Source organism: Lissotriton helveticus, chromosome 2_1, assembly GCF_964261635.1.
Source record: "Lissotriton helveticus chromosome 2_1, aLisHel1.1, whole genome shotgun sequence".
Lineage (NCBI taxonomy): Eukaryota > Metazoa > Chordata > Amphibia > Caudata > Salamandridae > Lissotriton > Lissotriton helveticus.
In genome coordinates, this window is record NC_136059.1 from 824,320,068 (window position 1) to 824,344,527 (window position 24,460).

General features: G+C 45.5%; 1 protein-coding gene across 4 annotated transcripts in view; it reads left to right on the forward strand.

Annotated features, from left to right (window-relative positions):
* DMXL1 (Dmx like 1) overlaps window positions 1-24,460 on the forward strand; it is a 2,287,446-nt gene that overhangs the window by 373,888 nt on the left and 1,889,098 nt on the right. For all 4 annotated transcript variants that reach the window (XM_078675553.1, XM_078675555.1, XM_078675552.1 and 1 more), the window contains one exon: window positions 18,142-18,320. In XM_078675553.1, coding sequence (XP_078531679.1) covers window positions 18,142-18,320 — 179 coding nt within the window. The remainder of the gene's footprint in view (window positions 1-18,141; window positions 18,321-24,460) is intronic.

Sequence of the window (24,460 nt, forward strand, 5' to 3'; positions counted from 1 at the left end):
TGCCCTTTCACCTGGGATCATATTCAACTGCTATTCTTGTCTCTCCAATCTCCCGCTTTTCAGCTTGAGATCTTCGGAGTGGGGCGTGATTGGTGTCCTGACCGAGCTGTCTTCACCGATGCCCGGTAGAGCTGCTGGATCGGCTATAAGAGACTTCAGACACGGCTCTCCTCGTGTCTCCGCGATGTCTCTTTCTTCCCACCACAGCACTGGTCAGACACCGGGGTTGATGGAACCTCTTTCTTCCCGGTTGGCCGATGGGGACATGGCGGAGGTTCCCCCTCTCCTCTGGCCGTCACCTGACTCTTCCAGACCTGGGACGCGGTCTCTTAGCGCGCTGCTGCACAGGAGTGTGGAATCGATTTGAAAGCAGTGATGGACCGCTGCACGATGCTGCTGTGCTGCTCCATTGAGCCCGCTTTTCTTTTTCTCCGAGTTGCTCACCCTCCGGACTCAGCCACTGTCTTCCTCTTCTGGGACGGCTGTCCTAATCCCCGTGCCGACTTCCCCAGACCGGCAGGACCCCGAGAGCGATCTGCGACCCTCTAACATTTCCTCCCTCCTGAATCGACTGCCGCCTTCCCCATTCAGCTCCGCTTTTGGGGTAGGTTTTTCATTGCTGGTTGTTTACTCGGTTTTGTTGTTCTATCAGCATTCCCACCATCTTGTTTTTGGGATCTTTGTTCTCGTTCACCATCTTACAGATCCTTGCCATAGGTCAGCGCCCTTTTTCACCAGCTTGACCATTCGCACCTTTCATGACCACCTCCGGACTGTTTTGACTTACTTTCTCAAACTTTTTCTTTTTTTTTTGTCTCCACGGAAGTTCTCTATGGCATGACTGGGCCATGACTGGACTATGAATCTGTAAATATGTAACATATAATTGTCCAAGCCTAATCGCTGTTAAAATGTAATCCTGAGTGAACTTACTATTTGTGTATATATATATATATATATATATATTGGTAAAGATCTACAGAGGTCTCCTCTTATTACATATAGTAGAGCAAGGTCGCTGAGATCTAGTGTTGTTCAAAGTCACTGTGGGAGAGATGAGAAAAGCTCGCCATTTGGTAAATTGGCTGGATTTTACCCATGCCTCAAGTAAAGCGTGTAGAAACAGAAAGGAGTCTAGCTACCTAGTACCAGGGATGAAGGAACCTAAGAAGATCACAAGTTTAATGAACTGTAACACAAGCCACACGGTATACTGTCTTGTATGTCCGTGTGGCTTGCGGTACATTGGGAGTACTACACATCTTACTAAGATTAGGATTTTGGAACATTTCAGGGCCATTCAGAATAAGGACCCCACATACCCAGTGCGAGGCATTTTGAGGTGTTTCACCAAAGCAACAGAGATCTTCTCAGTTTCTACTGTATGGATCAGGTGCCTGCAGATATAAGAGGAGGGAACAGGTTACTCAAGTTACGAAGGTTGGAATCGCGACACATAATTGAGAACCAAACCAAAAGACCAGGAGGTTTGAACAGCGGAGAGGAGTTAGCTGTCCATTTATGAATCTCTGTATAATTTAGTGTACCATGGTGCGCAACTGACATATTCTGGGTTAAGCCCATCCAGGGCTGAATTGTTTTGAAAATGTATATATTTTTAATAGCTTGCATTGTTATTTGTATTAGCCCATCCAGGGCGTAATATCAGACAGTGAACTTTAACTGCATTTGTACCACTTAGTAATGGTGGTTTTTTGATGCAAGTAATGTGTCCTTTCTTTATGTTCATGAACGGATGTACTTAAACTCTGCCTAATGGTGGCGCCGGCCTCTAATTGACGAAGGCGGTTGCCAAAACGCGTCTTAGAAGTGTGTTAACCCAATAAAGAATATTGGACTCGTCCCTGCGAGTGCTGTGTACTTTCTGTACTAATAGCTGTGGTCTGCAAGGGACCAGCGTGGTGTCCCTCACCCCGCCCGAGCAGCACCCGGTCTCAAGTGAGGGGGAGCTGACGGAAAACAAGCCTGCAAAATATATATATATATATATATATATATATATATATATCTCAACGCTCCAAAGAGTGCCACGAACCGCAGCACCCTCTTAGAGAAGAACGGACACGAAATCAGGTAGCATGTGCAGCAGTGTCTTATTTATTTCATTTTTTCGTGTGCAGCAGGAGTGCCGCGAACCGGACGCGTTTCGGCGACCCTGTCGCCTTGTTCACCGGAATACAATATATATAACTCTAACCACTAGTATATGTAGTAGACGTTTGTACTTACTACCATTCCTATGTGATTTTAGTGTTTATAACTTGTACATTTGCAATTTTTTCTGTTTGTATCTCTTCCTTGAGTGACTTTACAACTTGTACATTTGCAATTTCTTTCTGTTTGTATCTCTTATGTAACTCATGTAATCCAAAGTCCTTATGTAACGCAACTGGTTATTTTGTAAAGCACTCTGACACCTTCTGGTAATGTTTGCGCTATATAAAATCGCAATAAATAAATAAAAAGAAATAAATAAAAACACACTTTAAAAGAGCTAGTCAGCTTGCCTTCAGCTGTACCACCCATATCAGCGTCTACAGCAGTGTGACTGTGCCAGCTGCGCTATAAGATGACCGGTAATGCTGCACTCTGGATCGTGATCTTCAAGGGCAGTTCACAACAATTTGCATCACATGGACCCTCAGCACTGCCCCAATATCAATATTCTCCCTACTTGCAGAGACTCAGGATGCCATGGCAGGCACATATGGGTGGCACAGGTAAGTCCAGCAGCAGAGCACTGAACTGAGTGCAATGGGGACAATGTCGGAGCGTGGGATTAGGAGGAGAAAAGACATGCTTAAAAGGACGAAATATTTGTGTCAGTTTTTGTTGGTCTTTTGCCTTCAAATAATTACATATGCCTACACTTTACATGAAAGATAAATTTAAGTTTAAATAATGAGTGGGAAATGCACTTTTTTTACATTCTGCAACCTCAATTGGTTAATCCAATCTCTCTGCAGATGTCTGCCTTTGTGTAAACAGAAGAATCTTGCCTGGCTGAGTACGGAATAGTGAACTTTTAGGTCTCACCTAGCCAGCGCTTGCGTGGTGTATTCAGGATATGGGCCTAAAGCTCCGCCCACTTCCCCCCCCCCCCCATCTATTTAAATGGCTCCTGTCCCTGTCCTTTGTAAATGGTGACTCTTAATTGACCAATAGGCTTAGTAGTCTCTCCTTAGTACTGCCTTGTCTCTTCTTGGAACCTCCCATGAGGACATCCCCTGTTACATATGTTATTACTCCCTAGGTTTAAATTACAGCCTCAAGGCACCATTTTCTTAAAAGGCTTCAGGCAGGACACACACTTGGTTCTAAGCTAGGCTGGCAGTGGTTACTTCCCTCACTAGAACATCTCGCATTTATATGAGACCGTCAATAATTTTCTCTTAAACAGCTCCACAGAGAGTACAACCTAATCCGAAATGAATGTTATAATTATTTTGTCACATTTCAAAGCTACTAAATGCATATTTGGGCATAGCTACTTCAATGTACTTGTAGTACCGTCTTGCATACAATGCACTATGGGTAAGGTGGATTTATCATGTCTTCTGCAGGCTGCAGTAACATATGTGACAAAAAGCGGTCTCCTTTTGGCCATGCACTGAACCCTGCAACTTGGCTAGGTAAAAAACATTGTCATTTATAATGCCAATAACTCCAACTTTGTAGACATGCAGTGCTGTTGCCTTGTTCACTAAGGACCTCTAGGAACAGCTTGAAGTTCTGTACCTAGAGATGCAGTGCTGGTGCCTTGCTCACTAGTGACCTTTAGGAGCAGCTTTCGGTACTTCACAGAGACATCCAGTGCTGGTGCCTTGCTCACTAGGGACCTAAAGCAGCATCTTGCGGTACTGCACCGAGACATGCTGTGCTGGTGACTTGCTCACTAGGGACCTCCAAGCAGATTGCAGTACTGCACCTAGATTTGCAGTGCTGGTGTCTTGCCACTAGGGACCTCTAGGAGCAGTTTGCGGTCATGCACCTAGATAGGCAGTGCTGGTGCCTTGCTCACTAGGGACCTCTAGGAGCAGCTTGCGGTACTGCACTGAGACAAACAATGCTTGATCCTGGCTCACTACGCACACATTTACAATGCACTAGGTCTTGCATTACTGAAAGTATGAGCTATTGGCGTTGCATTATTATTTGAAAAGCCAATACCTCAAACTAACAGTAATGCGAGGCCTACTACATTGCAAATACTTGCTACTTATAGTGCTACGAGTTCCCATCCTGGGACTGACAAAGCACGTTTGACTATATAAGACCATTATCTGTATTAAACACATTAAAAGATAAGTGTCACTCAAAGTGGCATTTATATGTGCCACTGATATGCACTGGAGCCTCTCTGTATCCCCCTGCCTTTTTGCATCACAATTATACATTGCTTATCTGTGGCATTGTGCACACTGTTATCCTCATTAAAAGCCTACGACACTCCTTATGTAAATGTGTGCTACTGTGGGCTCATTGCAACCTCCTTATGTTATTCCGAAGTAGAAATACCCATCCAGAATGGGACGTGCCTCTGGAGGCCTGGCTATATGGTTGAATATTACAGTGGGTATGTTAAGGCTATATCAACTAACTGACAATTTTCCAGTTGTAAGGTACAAAAGGGGCCTGACTTCTATAATAATGATTTCTATTCAACTCCCAACACTAAATTTATTGTCGTATTTGACTATATCACTGCTTTAAGAGACTCCTTTGGGGAGAATAGCAACTTAGTTGGCATATGCTTGGGAGGTGATTTTAATGCAAAGTTGACCCTGCAGGAACCTTTACTTGGTAGTATTTGGCATTCCAGGATTTGGGTAATGGCATGGATATTGCAGAGGTTAATGATATAGCGCTACCTACCTACCTACCTACCTACCTACCGAGGCAGAGGTTTTGCCTCTAAAATCGATTATTTTTATCGCATGTCATTTGGAGGATATTATTGGATGGTAATGTTGTATCGACATATTATGGGGATCACAAACCTGTTGAAGTCACATTTAAACTGTCCCCCAAGCCTTAGTTCAGAACTGAATGTGGGAATAGAGATTTAGACACATCCACACACAATCTAAGATTAGTCTGGAAAGGAGTTGATGCAACCCACTTGTTCCCTAAAGTAGTTAGGGAGAACTTTGACTAGAGTATGACCTGCTTAACTGTAATTGATGCCGATTCTGAACTAGTTATTCCATTTTCTCAGCTTTGTCTCAATATTAAAATGGAGCGAATGAAACCTGCATGACCAACTACCAATCGGCCCAGCTAGTTCAACCATGAGTGTTCGATTGCAAATTACAAGTTGCACCAGGCTCTTATGTTTAAACCTAGGAACCTGCTGGAGGCTGCATTTTTAATGAAGAAAATGTAACTTGGTCACCTCCTTGATGAAGAATGAGGTACTGGACCAACGGTGGTAATCATTGGCTGTTGCAGCAAATAAGAGGAATTGCAAACTTTTTTGGGCAGCTGTTAAACACATGATATTGATGGATCAGATGATAACACCAATTAGTTGCAATATAACCAGTGAAGCACTTCTCCAGGATATATGCGGCTACTTTGCCAGAATGTGAAATATCACCAGAGCTCTACCATAAAGGGATACTGATGTCTCTGGTCGAGGAAGCTATAAATCAGAGTATGGGTGGTAGGCCCCTGAAAGCGATGGGGTACCAATAGACCTCATTAAACACACCACCAAATTTTGGGCGCTGCTTCTGCTTAATGTTTTTAATAGTTTAACTTGCACCCCTTACCCAAGTACCTGGTCAACTTCTGTTATAGTTCCAATTTTTAAAAAGGGTGACTGCTCAGAGCCAGGCTGTTACAGGCCAATTTGCCTGTTTGACACTACATGTATTTATTTATTAAGTTTTGCATGACCCTAGAGGTTATTAGAGCTCTTTACTTGAAGGGAACGTAGGGTATAATTGTGCTAACAATAACTGGTCACATATATGAACGAAGGACAGAACAATGAGGATAAACAGATTATTAAGCTTGACCTCTAAAGTTAGTCAGCAATGTAGTAGTCCGACATCATCAATGCGGTAGGGTATAATTTTGCTAACAAAAACTAGTCACTAATATGAATGAACATCAAAGCATTGAGGATAAACAGAGTGATAAACTTGAGGTGGTCAGCAATGTAGTGGTCAGACTTCATAAATGAATTGCTAGCAGGCATGAATACAATCAATAAACACAAGGTGTTATCTTAGGGCAGGATCTTATTCATCAGAAATGTTTTTACTTCTTTTTTGAAGGAGGCGGTAGAGGAGATTAGGTGAACCTCTAAAGGAAGAGAGTTCCAGATCGTCAGTGTGACACCCGAGAAGGTTTCCTGAAGTTTAGGGCTTAGAGTCATACACGCAACCTTTAGTTGTATTCTTGCCTCATATGGGAGCCCGTTCAGGAATTTTAGAGTTGGGGAAATGTGATTATATCTTTTTGTTCCAAAGACAAGTCTGGCAGCAGCATTAAGGGAGGCCCTTAGAGGGGCCTATTTGTGTCTAGGTAGGCTGCATAGAGGGGCATTTCCGTAGTCCAGCCTGGGCAAGACAAGATGCTGAACTGCTTGCTTGAGGTCATCCTGTGGGAGGAAGGATTTAAGTTTCCGTAGAATGCTCTTTTGGTAATTCCCTCCTTTGATGACCGTACTGATGTGATCCTGCATGTTCAGGTGTTTGCCTAATGTAATTCCCAAGGATCTAGCTGAATCTATAATGTGAGGAGAGCAGTTGAAGGCTGTTAGATGCTTCATCCAAACGTCGGTCTTGGGAGTGTTATTTGGAGGAGTAAGAAGTAGGAATTCTGTTTTGACAGCGTTGAGCTTGAGATGGTTGTCAGTGAGTCAAAGTAGAGTTTTTTTTAACACGTCTTTTTATTGAACATATTAAAACAAAGTGCATTGTGCAGTACAGTAATCATAGAGCATGGATGGTAAAAATATTGTATAATAGAGTTCTTCATGAGCAATCTATTTGCTGGATCCCTCAACTGACAGTACAATACAGGCTGTTAAGAAAGTTTCTGCGCCATCTGGTGGTCGTACCGCCCCCCGCTCACCCCTCCCTCCCTTCCCATTACATTACAAACCCCTATGAGCAGCCCAATGATGCCACACCTTCTTCCACTTCTTGGGGCAGCTCCTGCTCTCATATACGACTTTTTCTGCTATACAGCACCAATCCAAGTCAGCTTTCCATTGATCCACGCTCGGTGGCAAAGCCGCCCGCCACGCCTGGACAATATTCCATTAACCAGAGTTTTTGGTATTGCGGCCATTCTAGCTCCCCGTTACACACTGTATGTGCCATCTGGAATCTGTGGGAATTTCTTGTCCCAGGACAACTGACCTAAACTGTATTACCTTCATCCAGTAATGATGCACAAGCGGGCATTCCCATAGGATATGAAAAAAGGTACCTGTACTGCTGCAGCCCTGAATACATGTATCAGTGGGTATGTGTCCTAGTGTGTGCATAAGTGTGCTAATGGAGTAGGATCTGTGGAGGATCCGCATCTGTATTAGCCTAAATCTTGCCCTAATTCCACCCAATCATCATCTCCTAGTAACCTGATATCAGTCTCCCAGGCCTCTCTCAGTGCCACTTAGGGGTCGGGTGAATTAATAATCTTTTTATATGTTAAGGAAAGTTACTTTTTGGGGATGGGGTCCAATAGAAGACGATCCTCCAATGGACTATACTCTGGGATACGTTCCCCCTCATGCGAAGTGCGTGTCCTAATTGCACATACTTATATTGTTCTGATCCACAAGTTGAAACTCCGACTGTAAGTTTTCGAATGATATGATCGCGGAGCCTCACCACACATCTCCTAGGTGGGCAATGCCGAACAGTTTTCACTTAGCAAAGCCCTGCAATTTCCCAACTTCCTTTAGCATATCACTGTCCCACAGCGGGGTGCATTCCGTCAGTCGGCTGACCCACCCAAGGAATCTATTAGCCCCTTTCCACGCACCCAACACTGCTTTTGTATGGGGTGGCATGAAACCTCCAATGTGTTTACCATATAAGGTGGCTGGGTAGGCACGAATCCCCATCACCAGGTGATCAACCCGGTACGCCGGGTCATCCCGGTCTCCAAATTCCTTATCATTGATTACTAGCAATTGTGATGCCCAGTAGTATTTCTGATGGTCGGGGACAGCCAGGCCACTGTCGTAAACGCCACGCTCTAATTTGACTTGTGCTATTCTTTCAGCCCTCCCGTCTCACAGTAACGTCTGTAGTTCACTATCGACCTCTTTGAAAAAAACGTTGGGTATCTTATACAGGGTGCTTTGGAGTATGTAGAGCATCCGGTGCAGGGACAGCATTTTAAACAGGATGGCTCACCCCATCAGAGAGATGGGCAAAGTCCTCCAGTGCGCCACTTTCCTTTTCAGGCGTTTTAGTTGGGGTGATAGATTCCGAGCCATAAATTCTGCCTCTGTTTTGGTTACCACAATGCCCAGGTATTTAAAGTTGTCATGCACCTGAAGTTGGATCCCTGCAGGGGAAGCGGGCGGAGTATATATTACAAAGCAGGAAACAACAACCAAATTAGCAAAAAATATGCAAAAAACACGGGTGTTTCTCAAACAAATGAATTTTATCTTCAGGTTTACAAAAGGGTATTCTTTAAAAAGGCACAATCAAACGAAGACCGGCGTGAATGCACTATTCGTATTTAAGGCTCTCCGTATAATAAAGCCTCTTGAATTGTTGCCAAGAAAATGGGTATCCGTAACAATTTTACTATCTGAAAGAACCTTTGAAGGCGGAAGCTTCAGAACACTCGGAAGCGCATTGTGCGTTCACTCCGGTCTTCGTTTGATTGTGCTTTTTTAAAGAATAAGATTGACCTATTCAGGGTCGCACATAACCACTAGAGTAAATACATCTGTTGTGTATGAATCGGCCAAACTTTTCCTGGCAACAGTATTCAAGGGTCAACTACTTTAAACATTTTTAGTCCTGAAGGTAGTCTCACTGATGAAAGACTAGAGACCGAAACGTCGACCTGTTCACTTTTTTCCTAAAAACTCATTGATTGTGATTGTGAAAAAGTGTTGACAATTATAACAGTGAAGGACAAAATAATTGAATATTGTCTTCTTGTTCAATTTTTATAGTTTCATATTTGAACCCTTTATGAAATCTGAAGATAAAATTAATTTGTTTCAGACACCCCCGTGTTTTTTGCATATGTTTTGCAAATTTCTATGTTGTTTCCTGCTTTGTAATATATACTCCTTTGGGATATATTTCACATGACTAGATCAGAAGTAAAAGTTGTGTTATAAAATAGATTGATAGAAGAAATTAACTAGTAAGTAAACAACAAATCTTGCCTCTAACTGTGATTAAGAATAATATAACTAAGTACTTCAATAAATCCCTTGAAGGCACATTTATCTGTTCATCATATATCCACTAGGTCCTTAGCCTCTACAAAAGCACATATTGGCCCCACCCCTTTCCCTCTGGTTGCCTTGGTTACCCTATCCCTTTCTGGATCCATTGTGGAGTTCATGTCCCCCCCTAGTGTTAAGCCCCAAGCGCTGAGAATGCTTCAGTATGGAGCGCAGGTGGTATATAACTCGATATTATGTTCAGCATTTGGTTCTCCTGGTGAGTACCACAAACCTTCCTAAAGGGTCATGCCAGACATTTCCCACCATCAGTGGAAGGCCAGTCTTAACTAAAATCCCCACCCCCCTCAATCCTGTTGTGTAACCAGTGTGTGCAATCAACTTGTAACCATGTCTGTCTAGGGCCCTGTATTTATTGTCTTTAAGGTGAGTTTCCTGTAATAATACCAGGTCTGGGGTATGTCTATAGAGGTTTGATGCAGTTACCCAAACCATTGACATTCCAGGATAGAACTGTGAGGTTACTAAAGCGATGGCTTTCCCCCTGCGCTGTTAATTATCACCCATATCGACAGTGCCTCAAAGTACTGCATGATGTCTGCACAACAGTGTTTAGTAAACAAAAAAAGAACATTCTCAAAATATTTGGAATAATCCCCATACCCCAATTCCCCTAACTCCTCCCTGCTACCCTGCCAGTGGGTAAAACAACCACACACCTACCCAGCTCGCAGAGTGCCTGTCACCCTGAACTGTATAACTTCTTAGGGGGCTGGTAGGTGCCAAACAGGGTGATGCCCTGCCCGACTCACCAAAAACCTGTGCTTATTCTAGTTTGGTTCTGCCACCCACGAGTCTGGCTACTTGTCATTGGTAGACCCATTGGATAGAAACATGTATATAAAGTCTCGTCCACCCCTCAACATGGGGAACTCCCTTCTTGTTGCCAGACGTAGGGCTTACAATGTCTCTTTACCTGTCCCGAGTTTTCATGATGTAGGTCCCCTTGAGCTCGTGCTGTATGCAGGATTGGGTCCCTGTCCCGATAGTTGAGGAGTCATCCTATAATTGTTCTGGGTGGGGCTCCAGGCCTCGGTTTAGGGACGGGCGCCTGATTGGAGCGTTTAATAGTGAAGCATATAGAGAGTCTCGGGGGGGCTTCAGGTGGTTGAGAATAAGACCCTCCAAAAACAAATCGACGCTTAGCTCTTCCATCCCTTCTGGAACCCCGACTACGCGGATGTTGCTTCTCCGGGCTCGTCCTTCTTGGTCTTCGAGCCTGTCCGCCATCACTTCTTGCTGCTTTGTGAAGGTCCGAACACGTTCCTCAAGGCTTTTTGTGTTGGCCTGTAGGTGCGTCACATCCTTCTCTGTAGCAGCCATTCTGTCGGCCATCTTGTGTAGGTCGGTTCGCAGGAGGTTCACTTCCACTGTCACAGTATCTAATTTGTGTTGAAGCGATCCCTTAAGGTCCGCAATAGCCCCCATTATTGCGCCCATAGATGGTTCGGGAGCATGTCTCCGACTGCTGCACCTGGGCGGCAGCCACCGGTCTGGGGACTGCGCATTTGTCCATTTTATTTATTTGCGTCCCAGGCTGCTCCTTAGGCTTCATCCGGGAGTCTGATTTTGTCGCCATTATTTTCTGGCAGGTATCTTGGTGTTGGTCACTGGAATGCCTCCCGTCCCAGCCAACGCTTTCCCTTTGAAGGGTCACGCCTTGACCACGTCCTAATACTCAGGGGGGGCCCAGATCCGATGTGGGAGTGTTTCCCTGTCGTCCTTCTGAAGTCACTGCGCTGTTGCAAGCACTTATCCTTAGTTGGGGACCGAGGGCTATAGGAATATGCTCATTCACTCACTATAGGGCACTAGTCACCCTTTTTTTTGTTTCCCTAGTTGGGTGGGGGCACGTAGACACACACTTCCAGGCACGCAATAGAGGGCTGGGCTCCTTGGGGTTCTTCCTGCTATTATAGCACTATATTGCCGCCTTCCCGCTATGATGTAGAGCAATCATTGTGCCTCCGCTGTCAGGAGAAGCCGCTTAGGATAATGGTGGTGTCCCGCGAGCGCAGTCTAGCATTCAGGTCCCGCCGGCGTTGGGCGCTCGCACAGCCCAGCCCTCAGCACAGCCTGAGCATGCTGCTCCAGGCACCCCGCCGGGCCGTCGTTCGTGCTAGCAAGTCCCACGGGCACACTCTGCCAATCTGGTTTGCCACCTCACCGATGCCCAGCACCCCGTGGGTCTCTGTATGATTCAAAAGCGCACCCTGCACCTGTGCCGCAGACAGAGGCAGACGCAGCGACATCAGCACGCCCGTTGGTTGTAATCCTCCCGCTTTCCCGTGCCAAATATGGCTGGTCGCCGGCAGCATCTCCGGGCTCGCTCTTCAGCCCCCGCTTGGCACCCAGGGGACCCCAACACCACTGAGTTCTAGGTTGCTGGCAGGATCGGATCAATGAACGGATTTATGGGGGAATCTAGTTGTCAGTGTACGGAGCTCCGCTACGGCAACGCCATCTTGCTCGGCACCTTAGCCACACCCCTCAAAGTTGAGTTTTTTGTTAGATAGAGTTGAGGGATATGTCGTCTTCTGGGAAAGAGATTTTGGAATACAATTGACTATTATCTGCATACATGTGATGGTGAATGTTAGCAGATTTCAAGGTGTCTGCTAAAGGTTCCAAGAATAGATTGAAGAGAATGTTGGAGATGGTAGATCCCTGTGAAACACCAAGAGTGACCGCCTAGGGCTTAGAAAGGGATTGAGTAATTCTGACACTTTGGGATCTTTTGTGGAGGAATGAAGTAAACCATTGCAGTACGACCACCATCCTCCGTTCAAGTGGGTTCAATGGAATGTCGTGTTAAACAGTATCGAAGGAAGAAAATATGTCAAGTAGTATCAGAAGGCATGATTTATTTAAGTCCAGCATTTTTAATATGTCATCCACAATGTGTGTGAGTGCTGATTCAGGCATGTGACCTTGAAGGAGGCCAGATTGGTGTTGGTCAAGGAGTTGAAAGTTATCTATGTGGTTGCAGAGTTGGATCGAGACACATTATTTCAGAAGCTTCGCAAGATTGGGGATGTTGGAGATAGGGCGGAAGTTGTTGAGATCTGAGCTATCTGCATTAGGTTTTTTTTAAATGGGGGTTATCTGTCCTAGGTTGAGGGTTGATGAAGTGATTAGATGTGTTTAAGGATGAAAGAATGTTGTAAATGTCATTTTCATTGATTGATGTGAAAGTGTGCCAGGCAGTGGTGTTTTTGGAGATGTGTCGGGGGTGGGGGGGGAATCTCTCCTTCCAACGATCTGGGGGAAGTGTGAAAAGATGTGCATGGCAGCAGGAAGTAGTTCTCTTTCTGATTGTATGTCACTTTCAATGGTTTTAGTTTTTCCAAGAAGGAAGCCTGCTCCTCACAGTTTGGAAGAGTGATGGTACATTGATTTTTGGGTCAATTTCTGACTTGGTCGAGATGAGTTCTAAAGAAGTTGGCCTTCGCCTTTCTGATACTTCTGTTGTATGTATTCTTCACTGAACGTAAGCATTTTAGGAGTCCCACGGAGGGCAAGGATCTCAAGGCTTTTTCTGCTGATCTTCGATCACGTCTATCAGTGTTCAAGTTGTCATTGAACCAAGATTTAGAGACTTTGGTGGTTGTTTTCTGTTGAAAGGGGGCGATAGAGTCTCGAACGTCCAAAATGGAGGTATTGTAGAAGTCTGTGAGGTCATGGACGTCAACCATGTCAGTCTGAGTAGTCAAGGAGTTGTTACAGCGGTTGGGTAAGGCATTGAGGTTTATGTCTTGAAGAGTTCATTGTTTTGTATTCTTCAGTTACCCTCCCTACGGGGTCACCAGTAAATTGATGAGGAAGGTGGTATGGTAAACCTCCAAGAGCATCAATCAACGCAGCAGCCAGACTCATCACAGGCTCCAAAAGAACCTGCCACATTTTCCCTGACCTTAGAGCCCTCAACTGGCTACCTTTCGAAGCTAGAATTCAACTAAAAATCACCTGTATGACGCACAAAGCCCTACATCATAACACTCCGAGTTATCTGGCCCAGAAACTGGTGCTCTCATGTGGCAACAGACCCTCCCGGAGCTGCAGTAACCTTCTACTGAAACCACAACGATTTGCGAAGAAGAAAACATACAACTGTGCTCACTCTGGAATCACTCCTAGGATATGGAATGCATTGCCCCCAGAAACCAGACTGTACCCCTTTACTGCCTCTTTAAATAAATAAGTAACATCTCTTCTCATGACTAAATTCACATGAACAATGTATGTAACTCTCAAAACAACTGTTTGGTTTGTAGGACATAATTATGACTTGGTGTTCTTTTGTTCAATTATCTTCCTTATAAAGCGCTCTGATACCCGCAAAGGTCATGTTCGCGCTATATAATACCTTCAAAATAAAGATAAATAAATGGTCTGTCCGGTCACAGGGGCCAATGGACTCCAATGTGATATTGACAATCTTTGAAACAATAAGATCCAGTGTCTCACCCTTGTTGTGAGTCGGGCTGTTACAGATTTGGGTCAACTCATGGTCTGATAAAAATGACCTACGGCTGTTGACTGCTTTGTCATTTAGGTCAGTTCAGTGGATGTTAAAGTCTCTGAGGAAGATCTGGGTCACTTGAGGGTTATCATTGGTTGCGATGACTTCCATGATTTGTTCAGTGAACACCAGATTGTCTCCAGGAGGGTGGTAGAAGGCTGTAGTTTACAACTGAGATTATTGCTGCAAGTGATATTGATGCAAATATATTCACATACAGGCAGGGTGGTTGTTAATGACTGAAACACAGAGGGTCATTGTGGTAGATGCAGGCTATTACCCCACCAGATTTCGTATGTCTATCTGGTCAAATTATCCCCTGGCAATGAACAATTTGTGCAGGATTTTGTATAATAAGTTCTAAGGTTGGGCTACGGAGAACTAATTATTGGGAAATATATTATTGCCCAACACTCCCTGATTTATTTTGCATTTATGGATTTGACCTTAGCTTTTGACTGTGTTAACCAATCAAAACTGTGGTCAATCCTTTTAGAGAGTGGGATGGATGAGGCAATGGTGCATTTATTAACCTATTTACATAGAGACATGAAGGCCAGGATTAGAATAAACACGCAAGGGAGTTCTCTAATGCCATCAGTGTTTTCAGGGTGGTGAGACAAGGATGTGTTTTAGCTCCATTGATTTTTCATTTTATATATTAATAATCTTCACCCTTTTTTAATAACTCTCACCCAGGATATCCCAAGAATTAAAAGTTCTATTTTACCTCCTTATTTGATGCCGGTGATGCTGTTTTGATGGGTCTTACTCCTAGAGCCTTGTGTCTTTTAGTTCAGGGATTTGTGGATTTTATTCCTTTGTTAGATTTATGTACCAATTTTACAAAATCTTAAATTATGGCCTGCGGAACCAAGAAGTACAAAAAATTATCTTGCTATTGGCAACCATTGTTTACAATGCACCAGCACTTTTTCATATTTGGGACACATTTTTGCTTTTAATGGTTCCTGGGCGGATCACACTGGTCATTGCACGAATGCATTTTCTAAGTCAATTGACATATTGTTTGGTTTACCCCAACCTAGGAAGGGAGGCTATTCTACTTATCTTACACATTTTTTAAGACAAGGTGTACTCCTATAGCAACTTATGGGACTGAGGTTTGGGGTATCTTCAATTGTTACAACATACAGAATAAAGAAAATAGGTTCTGCTGTGAGATTTTGGGGGTCCCCATTTCCTTGCTCCAATATATTTGTCATAGTGAATTGAATTTATTTTATGTAGAAGACTAAATCAGAGCACGTCCCCCCTTGTTTTGGCTAGCTGTATCGAAAAATAAGGCAGCATCCCTTACAAGAGATATTATAGAGGACTGCCTTAGTTGAGGCAAAGCAAAACCAAAGGGCATGATGGACGGAGTGTTGAACATTGCAAGCACTCACCCCCAGTCGACTGATCTGGGTTTAATCCATCATCATTCTTTAGCTCACTCCGCCACCCCAGTTCAGACATGACCATATGCAAATCAGTCTGACCCTGTGCCTCATGGGAAAAGTCCAGCCCGAACTGCCAAGCCATGTCTTCCCTGAATTGGAAACAAGCATCCTGGGACCGGTTTCTGGCTAATCAGCCGTCATCAGCCAGGCTAGCTTGAATCCAGTGGCAAAGTGTGCAAGGGACCCACGTCTGGGCATACCCTGCCAACTTAGGGCGAAAAAAGCAGAACCAAAGGGGATGATGATGGACGAAGTGTTGAACATTGCAAGCACCCTGACCCAGTTTGGGCTGGAATGTTCCCAGGAGGTACAGGGTCAAGACTGATTGCATATGGCTGGTTTCAAACTGGAATGGCATGGTGAGCAAAACAACTATGGATTTAGGTCCAGATCTCTGCACTGGGGTGAATGTATGACATTGTTCTGCATTCTGTCCATCAACTGTTGTTTTTGCATTGGTCACCCCGAGTGGTACGGGTATGCCCAGACATGGGTCCCGTGCTGTACATACCACTGGAATCAAGCTATCCTGGCTGAAGAGGGGTGAAACCCCGAAACCGGTCCTAGGATGCTTGTTTCCAGTCCAGGGAGGACCTGGCTTGGCAGTTCGGGCTGGACTGTTCCCATGAGGCACCGGGTCAAGACTGATTTGCATATGGCTGTGTTCAAACTGGAATGGCATGGTGAGCAAAAAAACTATGGATTTAGGCCCAGATCTCTGCACTGGGGTGAATGTATGACATTGTTCTGCATTCTGTCCATCAACTGTTGTTTTTGCATTAGTTGAGGAAAAGGCATGGATATTGAGTGACTAAGAGGGGTGAAGACAAGCTTGCGCAGGGTTGGCTATGAGCATGTTTTTGAAAAACCCAAGAGCCTCGACTCTGTAAAAAAAAAAGAGATTCGGGCAGCTCTATAGAAGTGTTATTGTGAGGAAAGACTGGCTTACGAGGCTAGGAAACCGAATGGGGTCCTGTATTTGAATACTAAAAATGATAACTTAAATTAATTTAATTTAATTTAATTGCGGGTTTCTAAAGCGCTAGAATCGACTCCCGAAGGAGTATCTCTGCGCTGTAGACCGCTGGGGAACCCGTCCTGGCTTTCCCTGTGAAATAGTCCCTACTGGGTATCTCCAAGGTGAAACCAGGCATCCCCGGCGTATGTGGGGGGCCGTTGTGGAGATAAGGCAAGCTAATGCCCAGAGTTGCCGAGTGTGATTCCTAGTTAGAGTAGGCACCGAGGCAAGAATTATCGAGTCCGTTGACCCTGGTCCAAGACCCTGCCGTGTCGGGAATCGAACCCTGGTCCCGGGCCGTCCTCTGCTCCCGGGTCTGCTGCCTCTAACCAGTGAGCCACACCACTCCACTGGGTATTTATATAAACTCATGGGCCGCTGGGAGAGCAGCCTTTTGCTTCCCCTCAGCTGGCACTGTCAAGTATTTATTATGCTTTCCTCCCTGGGTTTTCAGGCCATCCTTGATTCTTCTCCCTGTCTGTCGACAGGAGTTCTGGTCAATCCTTACTACACTTTTTTTATGATGTATACATATTTCTCCTTCCCGTTTTTAACCCCTTCCCTGTGGGGGTAATTCCCTCACGGTGCCGGGGGGAGCGCGGCGCCCAGGGCTCGTGAGAGACCAGCTCGTCATGAGTCACAGTGGAGCTGTGCTCATGGCGAGCTGGTCTCGTCACGAGCCCGCCCACTGATTAATTCGCCCGCACAGGCGGGGAATCAATCACGCTTGGGCGGAGCGGCGCCGTTATGACGAGACCAGCTCATCATGAGCACAGCTCCACTGTGACTCCTGACGAGCTGGTCTCGTCATGAGCACTCAAGAGGTTAAGAGGCGTTACATTATAAACTACAGGGAAGCCTTGAACATTCTTTTTAAATTGGGCGATAAGTTAATCACTTATGTTGGGGTCTTTCTGAGAATTGCCATCCGAGCCCGCAATTCGATGAACACTGTATGATGTGTATTCTGTATTTTAACAGTTCTGCATTATGATGTACATTTTTATTGTGTTTTTTAACTTTTATTGTTCTGTTGTTGAATGTTTTATCTATGTATGTATACTTTTATGGATCTACTTTATCTGAATCAAGAATACAAATTAAACAAAACTTCTATTATAGGTACTGTAAAAAAGCATTGCCTCTGCAGATTCTGCAGGACGAATTCATAAAAATACGTCTGCACATATGTGGCTACTTTTTCCTCAGTAGCGTTTATTAATAAGCTGGCCTACCAGGCTGGGTAATGGTCAGTTTGCAGTCACAGATCATTAAGTCACAGTTCTAACCTTGCAGTCTTTGTTGTAGTGGTGCATCAGGAGCTCACCCGCAGTCTAGCTAGTATGCATTGGCGCCAGTGAGGCCCATGAAGGGAAGGTGTAGAGTACTGCCCATTCTCCCATATATCTCAGAAAAACTCATTGACGTGCATGGTCCTTGAAGGGTTCTTCGAAGTCAATAGATTAAATGCCATTTTTCATTACTATTGTTATTATTATTTTCTAATAAGTTATTGCCTAAATGAGTAGTCTTCACTTATTATGTTGTTATGTCATCAAAAAACATGTAAAGAAATGGAAATCATAATAAGAGTAAGTTTAATCTTCCTTTTATTTGCCATTTATTGATGCCTAGTTCTTACTCCTTTTTTCAACAGGATGACTGTCTTGTAAAGGTTTGGTATAATACTGATAGTTGGCAATCTGCAGTAACGACACCTGTGACAAGCCCTGAAAATCAAGTGCAGGGTGAAGTTGACTTTTCATTTGTATACTTAGCACATCCCCGAGCTGTGAATGGATTTTCATGGCGGAAGACAAGCAAATATATGCCAAGGTTAGTTGTATTGCAATATTTACTTTATTTACACATGCAATTTCTTCAAAGTGAACATATTTTGAATAGTAGCAGTTACTACAAACACAATCTAAAAAACTATTCTAATAGATACATCTGCCGTGTGGATTCCTCACCTTGTGAATATCCCCCTTGCGCCAGCAACGTTCGGAAATTTTCTTCGTAGTACGCCGACGTGGGCGACGTCACAGGAGCACGGCATCGCGCGCGACTCCGTCTAACGTCACCGACCCCATATCAGGCCCACGCCGGCGTGATGACGTCAGTTCCCTTTTTTCCGCGTCTTCGACGCTAACGGTTTTCGGGATCTTCTGCGATACTTAGTATCTTTCTGTTAATTAATTGCCACTGTTTCTCTCTTACGACTTGATTCTTCTCCGAAGATGTCGTCGAGGAAAACAGGCTTTAAGCCATGTAGGTCTTGTGCCCGCACGATGTCCATCACTGACCCACATAAGGATTGTTTGTGGTGTCTTGGTTCGAGTCACGACGTCAAGAACTGCAATTCCTGTTTTAAGATGAATCCAAAGGAGCTTCGAGAGCGTGAAGCTAAATTACTTTTGGCAAAAGTAAAACAGGATTCTGGTCGTTATTCGAGATCGACGTCACGAAGATCGAAGTCGAAGCAAAGGTCTCGATCGAAGTCGGGATCGGAGTCGAGGTCCAGAGCGGGTTCGAGATCTGGAGAGGAGTCGAGATCTAAAGCGAAGTCAAAATCCAGAGAAAGATCTAGATCTAGATCTAAATCGGCTTCAGGTCACGCTTCGAGCTCCTCGAGGAGAAAGCATAAGAGGAGGAAGCACAGTTCGAAACATCATTCGGAGAAGGAATCCTCTGATTCGAAGAGAAGGTCTCACAAACATCGTAAAGACTTTGTCTCTCCTTCGCCTGCTTTATCAAAAGAAGGTTCTCCAGCCCCGGGGCCGGAGCCGGATCCGGATCCGATATCCTCGGAGCATGAAGAGGGAGAAGAGGTGATTCCTCTAGAACCGGCTCCAGCGGAGTCTCCTGTGGACCCGGAAGGTCAGAGTGAGAATGTGTCGGGACGGCCTCCATTGGAACATCCGGTAGGTCCGTACCCTCCCTTTCCTGGTCCTGGACAGGATCCCTCGCATTTTCTAAATGCGATGTTTGGAGTATATTCTAGGGCAATGTACCCCACTGGAGCGCCTGTTGGTCCCATGGGTCCATTATCGTACAATCTGGGTATTCCTCAGTCGTACGCCCCGGCTCCATTTATGCCTTTCATGCCGGCGCCTCTTCCACCATGGCTCGGTACGGCTCCACCGAGGTCTTCGACTCCGCATGCGGCTTCGCCGACTCCGGATCGACCTCGCAGTCGAGATCGAGGTACCACACCTGTTCATGACTCTCGTCCTGCTGCTCCGGCTCCTCGATCGACGTCGGAACCGGCTCCGTCGGAGTCGTTACCGGATCCGTCGACTTCGATTCGATTGGAGTGGTCGAGGCGAAGAGCTCAGCGTCTTCTCGAGCAAAAGGATGATGAAAGTTCTGATGTGGAAGAGGGCGAGCTTCCTGATCATGATGATGATTTCGATGAGCTTCGGGATGCTAGTGGTCTGGAACTCTCTCCCGAGTGGGGTCTGCCTTTGACTTCTGATACTCCGTCTAGGGACGTGGCTCCCTATCACGTGGTTATTAGGAAGGCTGCTGACCTTCTTAATTTAAAGTTGCCCACAGTGGAGTACAAGCCCAACATCCTCACTGAAGTCTTGCATTCTCCTTCTTCAATTGTTGAGCCTACACTGCCATTTACTGATGCCTTGACGGATCCAATAAAGGAGATTTGGAAGAGGCCATTATCTGCTCCTGCAGTTTCAAGAGTTATTGCAAGGCGCTATAGAGTGGCTCCTGATGACCCGGCATTTCTTTCTACGCATCCATCTCCGGAAAGTCTTGTGATTCAGGCGGCTTGCTCTAATAGGGCTGCAGGCTCTTTCCCTCAGGTGCCAGCTGACAAAGAGTCTAAGAAATTAGATCAGTCTGCGAAGAAGACTTTCTCTTCTGGGAGCATGGCTCTTAAGTCATCAAATGCTACTTGCCTTTTAGGTAGATATGTGCATGCTCTAATGGACTCAGTGAAGCAATTGTCAACTTCCTGAGGAGGATAAGAAGAACTTTAATGAAGTGGTCTCTGACACTCAGGCTGCTGCCCGCATGGTCATTCAGAGCGGCATGGACACTGTGGATTCTGTTGCTAGAATTATGGGTTCATCCATTGCGACCAGGAGAGCCGCATGGTTAAAGTCTTCAGATTTCTCTGCGGATGTGCAGTCTACATTGCTGGACTTACCCTTTGAAGGAACTGGCCTTTTTGGTAAGAAGGCTGATGTAGCCTTGGAAAGGTTTAAGGACAGCCGTGCCACCGCAAGATCTTTGGGTCTGCAGATGAGAGGGTCGACGACTAGAAAATTCAAAGGATTTGGAAAATCTTCTTTTCGTCCCTTCAAGCAGGGTCAACAACAACAGCAGCAGCAGCAGCAGCAGAACCCTCTATATAGATCCTATAGAGGTAGACAGAGGGGTCGTGGACGTGGACGTCAAGTCTCCTCTTCCTCCACTTCCTCCAATAATGCCCAACCCCCACCCGCATCAGCAAAGCAGCCCTAGATCCACCATTCTGGATCATGTAGGGCCAGTAGGGGGTCGGCTTACTCATTTTCTACGAGATTGGGAATCGGTTACATCAGATCTTTGGGTTCTCAATCTTGTAGAGAATGGGTATGCACTTCCTTTTCAGGAGTTCCCTCCCAATTACCCTCCTTGCCAAGGTTATTGTTCGGAGGACCACCTGCTTCTCCTGCAGGAGGAAGTCCTGGCACTGTTTCGAAAGGGTGCGATAGAGGTGGTTCCAGAGCAGGAGAGGGGTCAAGGATGCTACTCCCGGTATTTCTTGATTCCCAAGAAGGATGGCAGGCTTCGGCCGATCCTGGATCTCAGGGTTTTGAACCTCTATCTCAAGCAAGAGAAGTTCAAAATGCTCACCCTTGCTCAGGTTCTTCTTGCGCTGATGGAAGAAGACTGGATGGTGTCAATCGACTTGCAGGATGCGTATTTTCACATCCCAATCCTGAAGTCGCACAGGAAGTATCTCCGTTTTACGGTGGGATCGCAGCACTACCAGTTTGCGGTTCTTCCCTTTGGACTTACTACTGCGCCTCGAGTTTTCACCAAGGTGATGGCAGTGGTGGCTGTGCATCTCAGAAGGTCAGGGATTCCTGTATTCCCTTATCTAGACGACTGGCTGATCAAAGCAGAGTCGCCGGAGATGGTGCTCCATCATCTGCAAGAGACAACTCAGTTGTTACACAGGTTGGGTTTTTCGATAAACGTACCCAAGTCTCACCTGGTGCCCTCCCAGCACAACCTGTTCATAGGTGCGGTACTGGACACTTCTGTATGTCGTGCATTCCCTCCACCTCAAAGGATTCACGACATTCAGGAGATGATTCCTTTATTCTACAATGGAGCGGTTGTTCCGGTCCTGAAGGTCCTGCGTCTGCTCGGTCTGATGGCTTCTTGCATTCTGTTGGTCAGTCATGCACGCTGGCACATGAGGGCACTCCAGTGGTGCCTCCGCAGGCAGTGGTATCAGCACAACGGAGATCTCAGGGAGTCAGTGAAGATCTCCAGGGAAGCTGCAGCGGATCTGTCTTGGTGTGGCGTGGAAGGCAATCTGTCGCAAGGAAAGCCTTTTCAACTGCCTCCATCAGTGGCCACAGTGATAACGGATGCATCCACTCTCGGGTGGGGTGCTCATCTGGGAGACCTGGAGGTCAAAGGTCTTTGGTCTCCGGAAGAAAGGTTGTCTCACATCAACCTTCTGGAATTGAGGGCGATACGTTTGGCGCTCAAGGCCTTCCTCCCTTCCCTTCGCGGTCGTTCGGTTCAAGTCCTAACGGACAACACGACTGCGATGTGGTACATCAACAAGCAGGGAGGAGTAGGGTCACAGTGTCTCTGCAGAGAGGCTCTGCGTCTCTGGTCCTGGGTTCAGGACCATCAGATTTGTCTGGTGGCAAATCATCTGGCCGGAGTTCTGAACGTTCATGCAGACAGTCTCAGTCGGCAGTTCTCTGCCGACCACGAGTGGAGGCTTCACCCGGAGGTTGTTCACGACATCTTTCGGATGTGGGGGACTCCTCGGGTGGATCTATTTGCCACTCGCGAGAACGCTCACTGCCTTTCATTCTGCAGTCTCCAGTATCCGATGCAAGGAGCATTGGGGGACGCGTTTCAGTTGAGTTGGGGAGATCAACTCCTTTACGCGTTTCCTCCCATACCTTTGATTCCTCGGGTTCTGAGGAAGATTCGTCAAGACCGGGCCCAAGTCATATTGGTCGCCCCGGATTGGCCAAGAAGGGTGTGGTACTCAGACCTTCTCCACCTCTCCTCTCACCCGCCGCTCCGTCTCCCTCACAGGGCAGACCTCCTCTCTCAAATGGGGGGTAGGTTCTACACCCCCACCTCCAGACATTACACCTTCATGCCTGGAGATTGAACGGGGCAACTTGAGTTCTTTTTCTCTCCCTCACGAGGTGGTGGATGTCATTCTCTCTGCCAGGCGTGACACCACTAAGTCCATTTACTCCTATAGGTGGTCAAAATTTGTTTCTTGGTGCAGGGAGAGAGATGTTGACCCTTTGAAGGCTCATTTATCTAATATTTTACAGTTTGCCCTTTATCTGGCGCAGCAAGGTTTGGCTGTTGCCACGGTCAAGGGGTATCTTTCAGCCTTATCGGCGTTTCTATGTTTGCCGTATCAGCCATCTCTCTTTAAATCTCCGGTGGTTTTGAGATTCTTGAGGGGTCTCATAAATATGTTCCCTCCTACTCCTTTTGTTGTTCCTCATTGGGATTTGAATCTTGTGCTGACCTTTTTAATGGGTTCTCCCTTCGAACCCTTGCACAAGTGTCCATTGAGGCTTCTCTCTTTTAAAACGATCTTCCTCGTTGCAATCACCTCGGCAAGGAGGGTAAGTGAGCTTCAAGCTCTAAGTTCCAAACCCCCATTCCTGACCATTCATGCTGAAAGGATGGTTCTCAGGACCAGGGCTGCTTTTCTGCCTAAGGTGGTGAGTATCTGGGATCAAGTCAGATTGATTTAAATCCAGGTGTGGAATTAAGAAAACAAGCATGATGATCACTTGTATCCACTGGCCTAACACCGACCCACCAGGACTGGCAAATTAAGAATTAAATGTACCATTCTGCATCATGCAATTTAATTGGTCTTCAATGTTGTTTGTCAGATTCTGCCATATATCGAATCGGGCAATAGAGGTAATTGTCAGACTGTTTATTTCTCATTTTTTTGACAATCTCAGACAAGTAGTCTATCGGATATTTTCATTCAAGAAAATCATTTGTGTGAGAATCAAACAGGCTCAAAATGAAGTTTCCCTGCCCTGAACCTGCCAGGACTTTGCACCCCAAATCGATTTTAAACTTGCTGTTGTCCCTTCAGTAATCCTAACCTTTGACGGTTAACAGATTGTCAAACTAAGCTGTATAGATGAGCTTAGTCTGAGAAGCAGATCATTTTTTTGGTGCGGTTGGAATAAATTTGAAATAATATGACATATGAATCGCTCCTAGGATATGGACTGCATTGCCCCCAGAAACCAGGCTGAACCCCTCTACTGCCTCTTTCAAAAAAGAAGTAAAATCTCTTCTCATGACTAAATTCACATAAACAATGTATGTTACTCTCAAAACAACTGTTTTGAAGGCCATAATTATGACTTAGTGTTCTTTTGTTCAATTATCTTCCTTGTAAAGCACTCTGATACTCGCAAGGGTCATGTTCGCGCTATATAAAACTTTCAAAATAAAAATAAATAAATATGGATTGAAGTGTTATATCCCGTAAAATACATGAACTTGGCTTTTTGGAACTCCCTTGTGGGGGGGTTGGACTTGGTTTCCATTTTTTATAATCAAAATGGGGACGGTGTTCACTGGCTCTGTACAGAAAAAGATGTCCATAATGATGATAATAGAACATGTCGGCATAATTAGTTGAATTAAGAAATTGATCCTCTGATTAAAAAACAGTGTAATGGGGGGGGGCGTAGCCTGGTGGTCCAACATGGTGG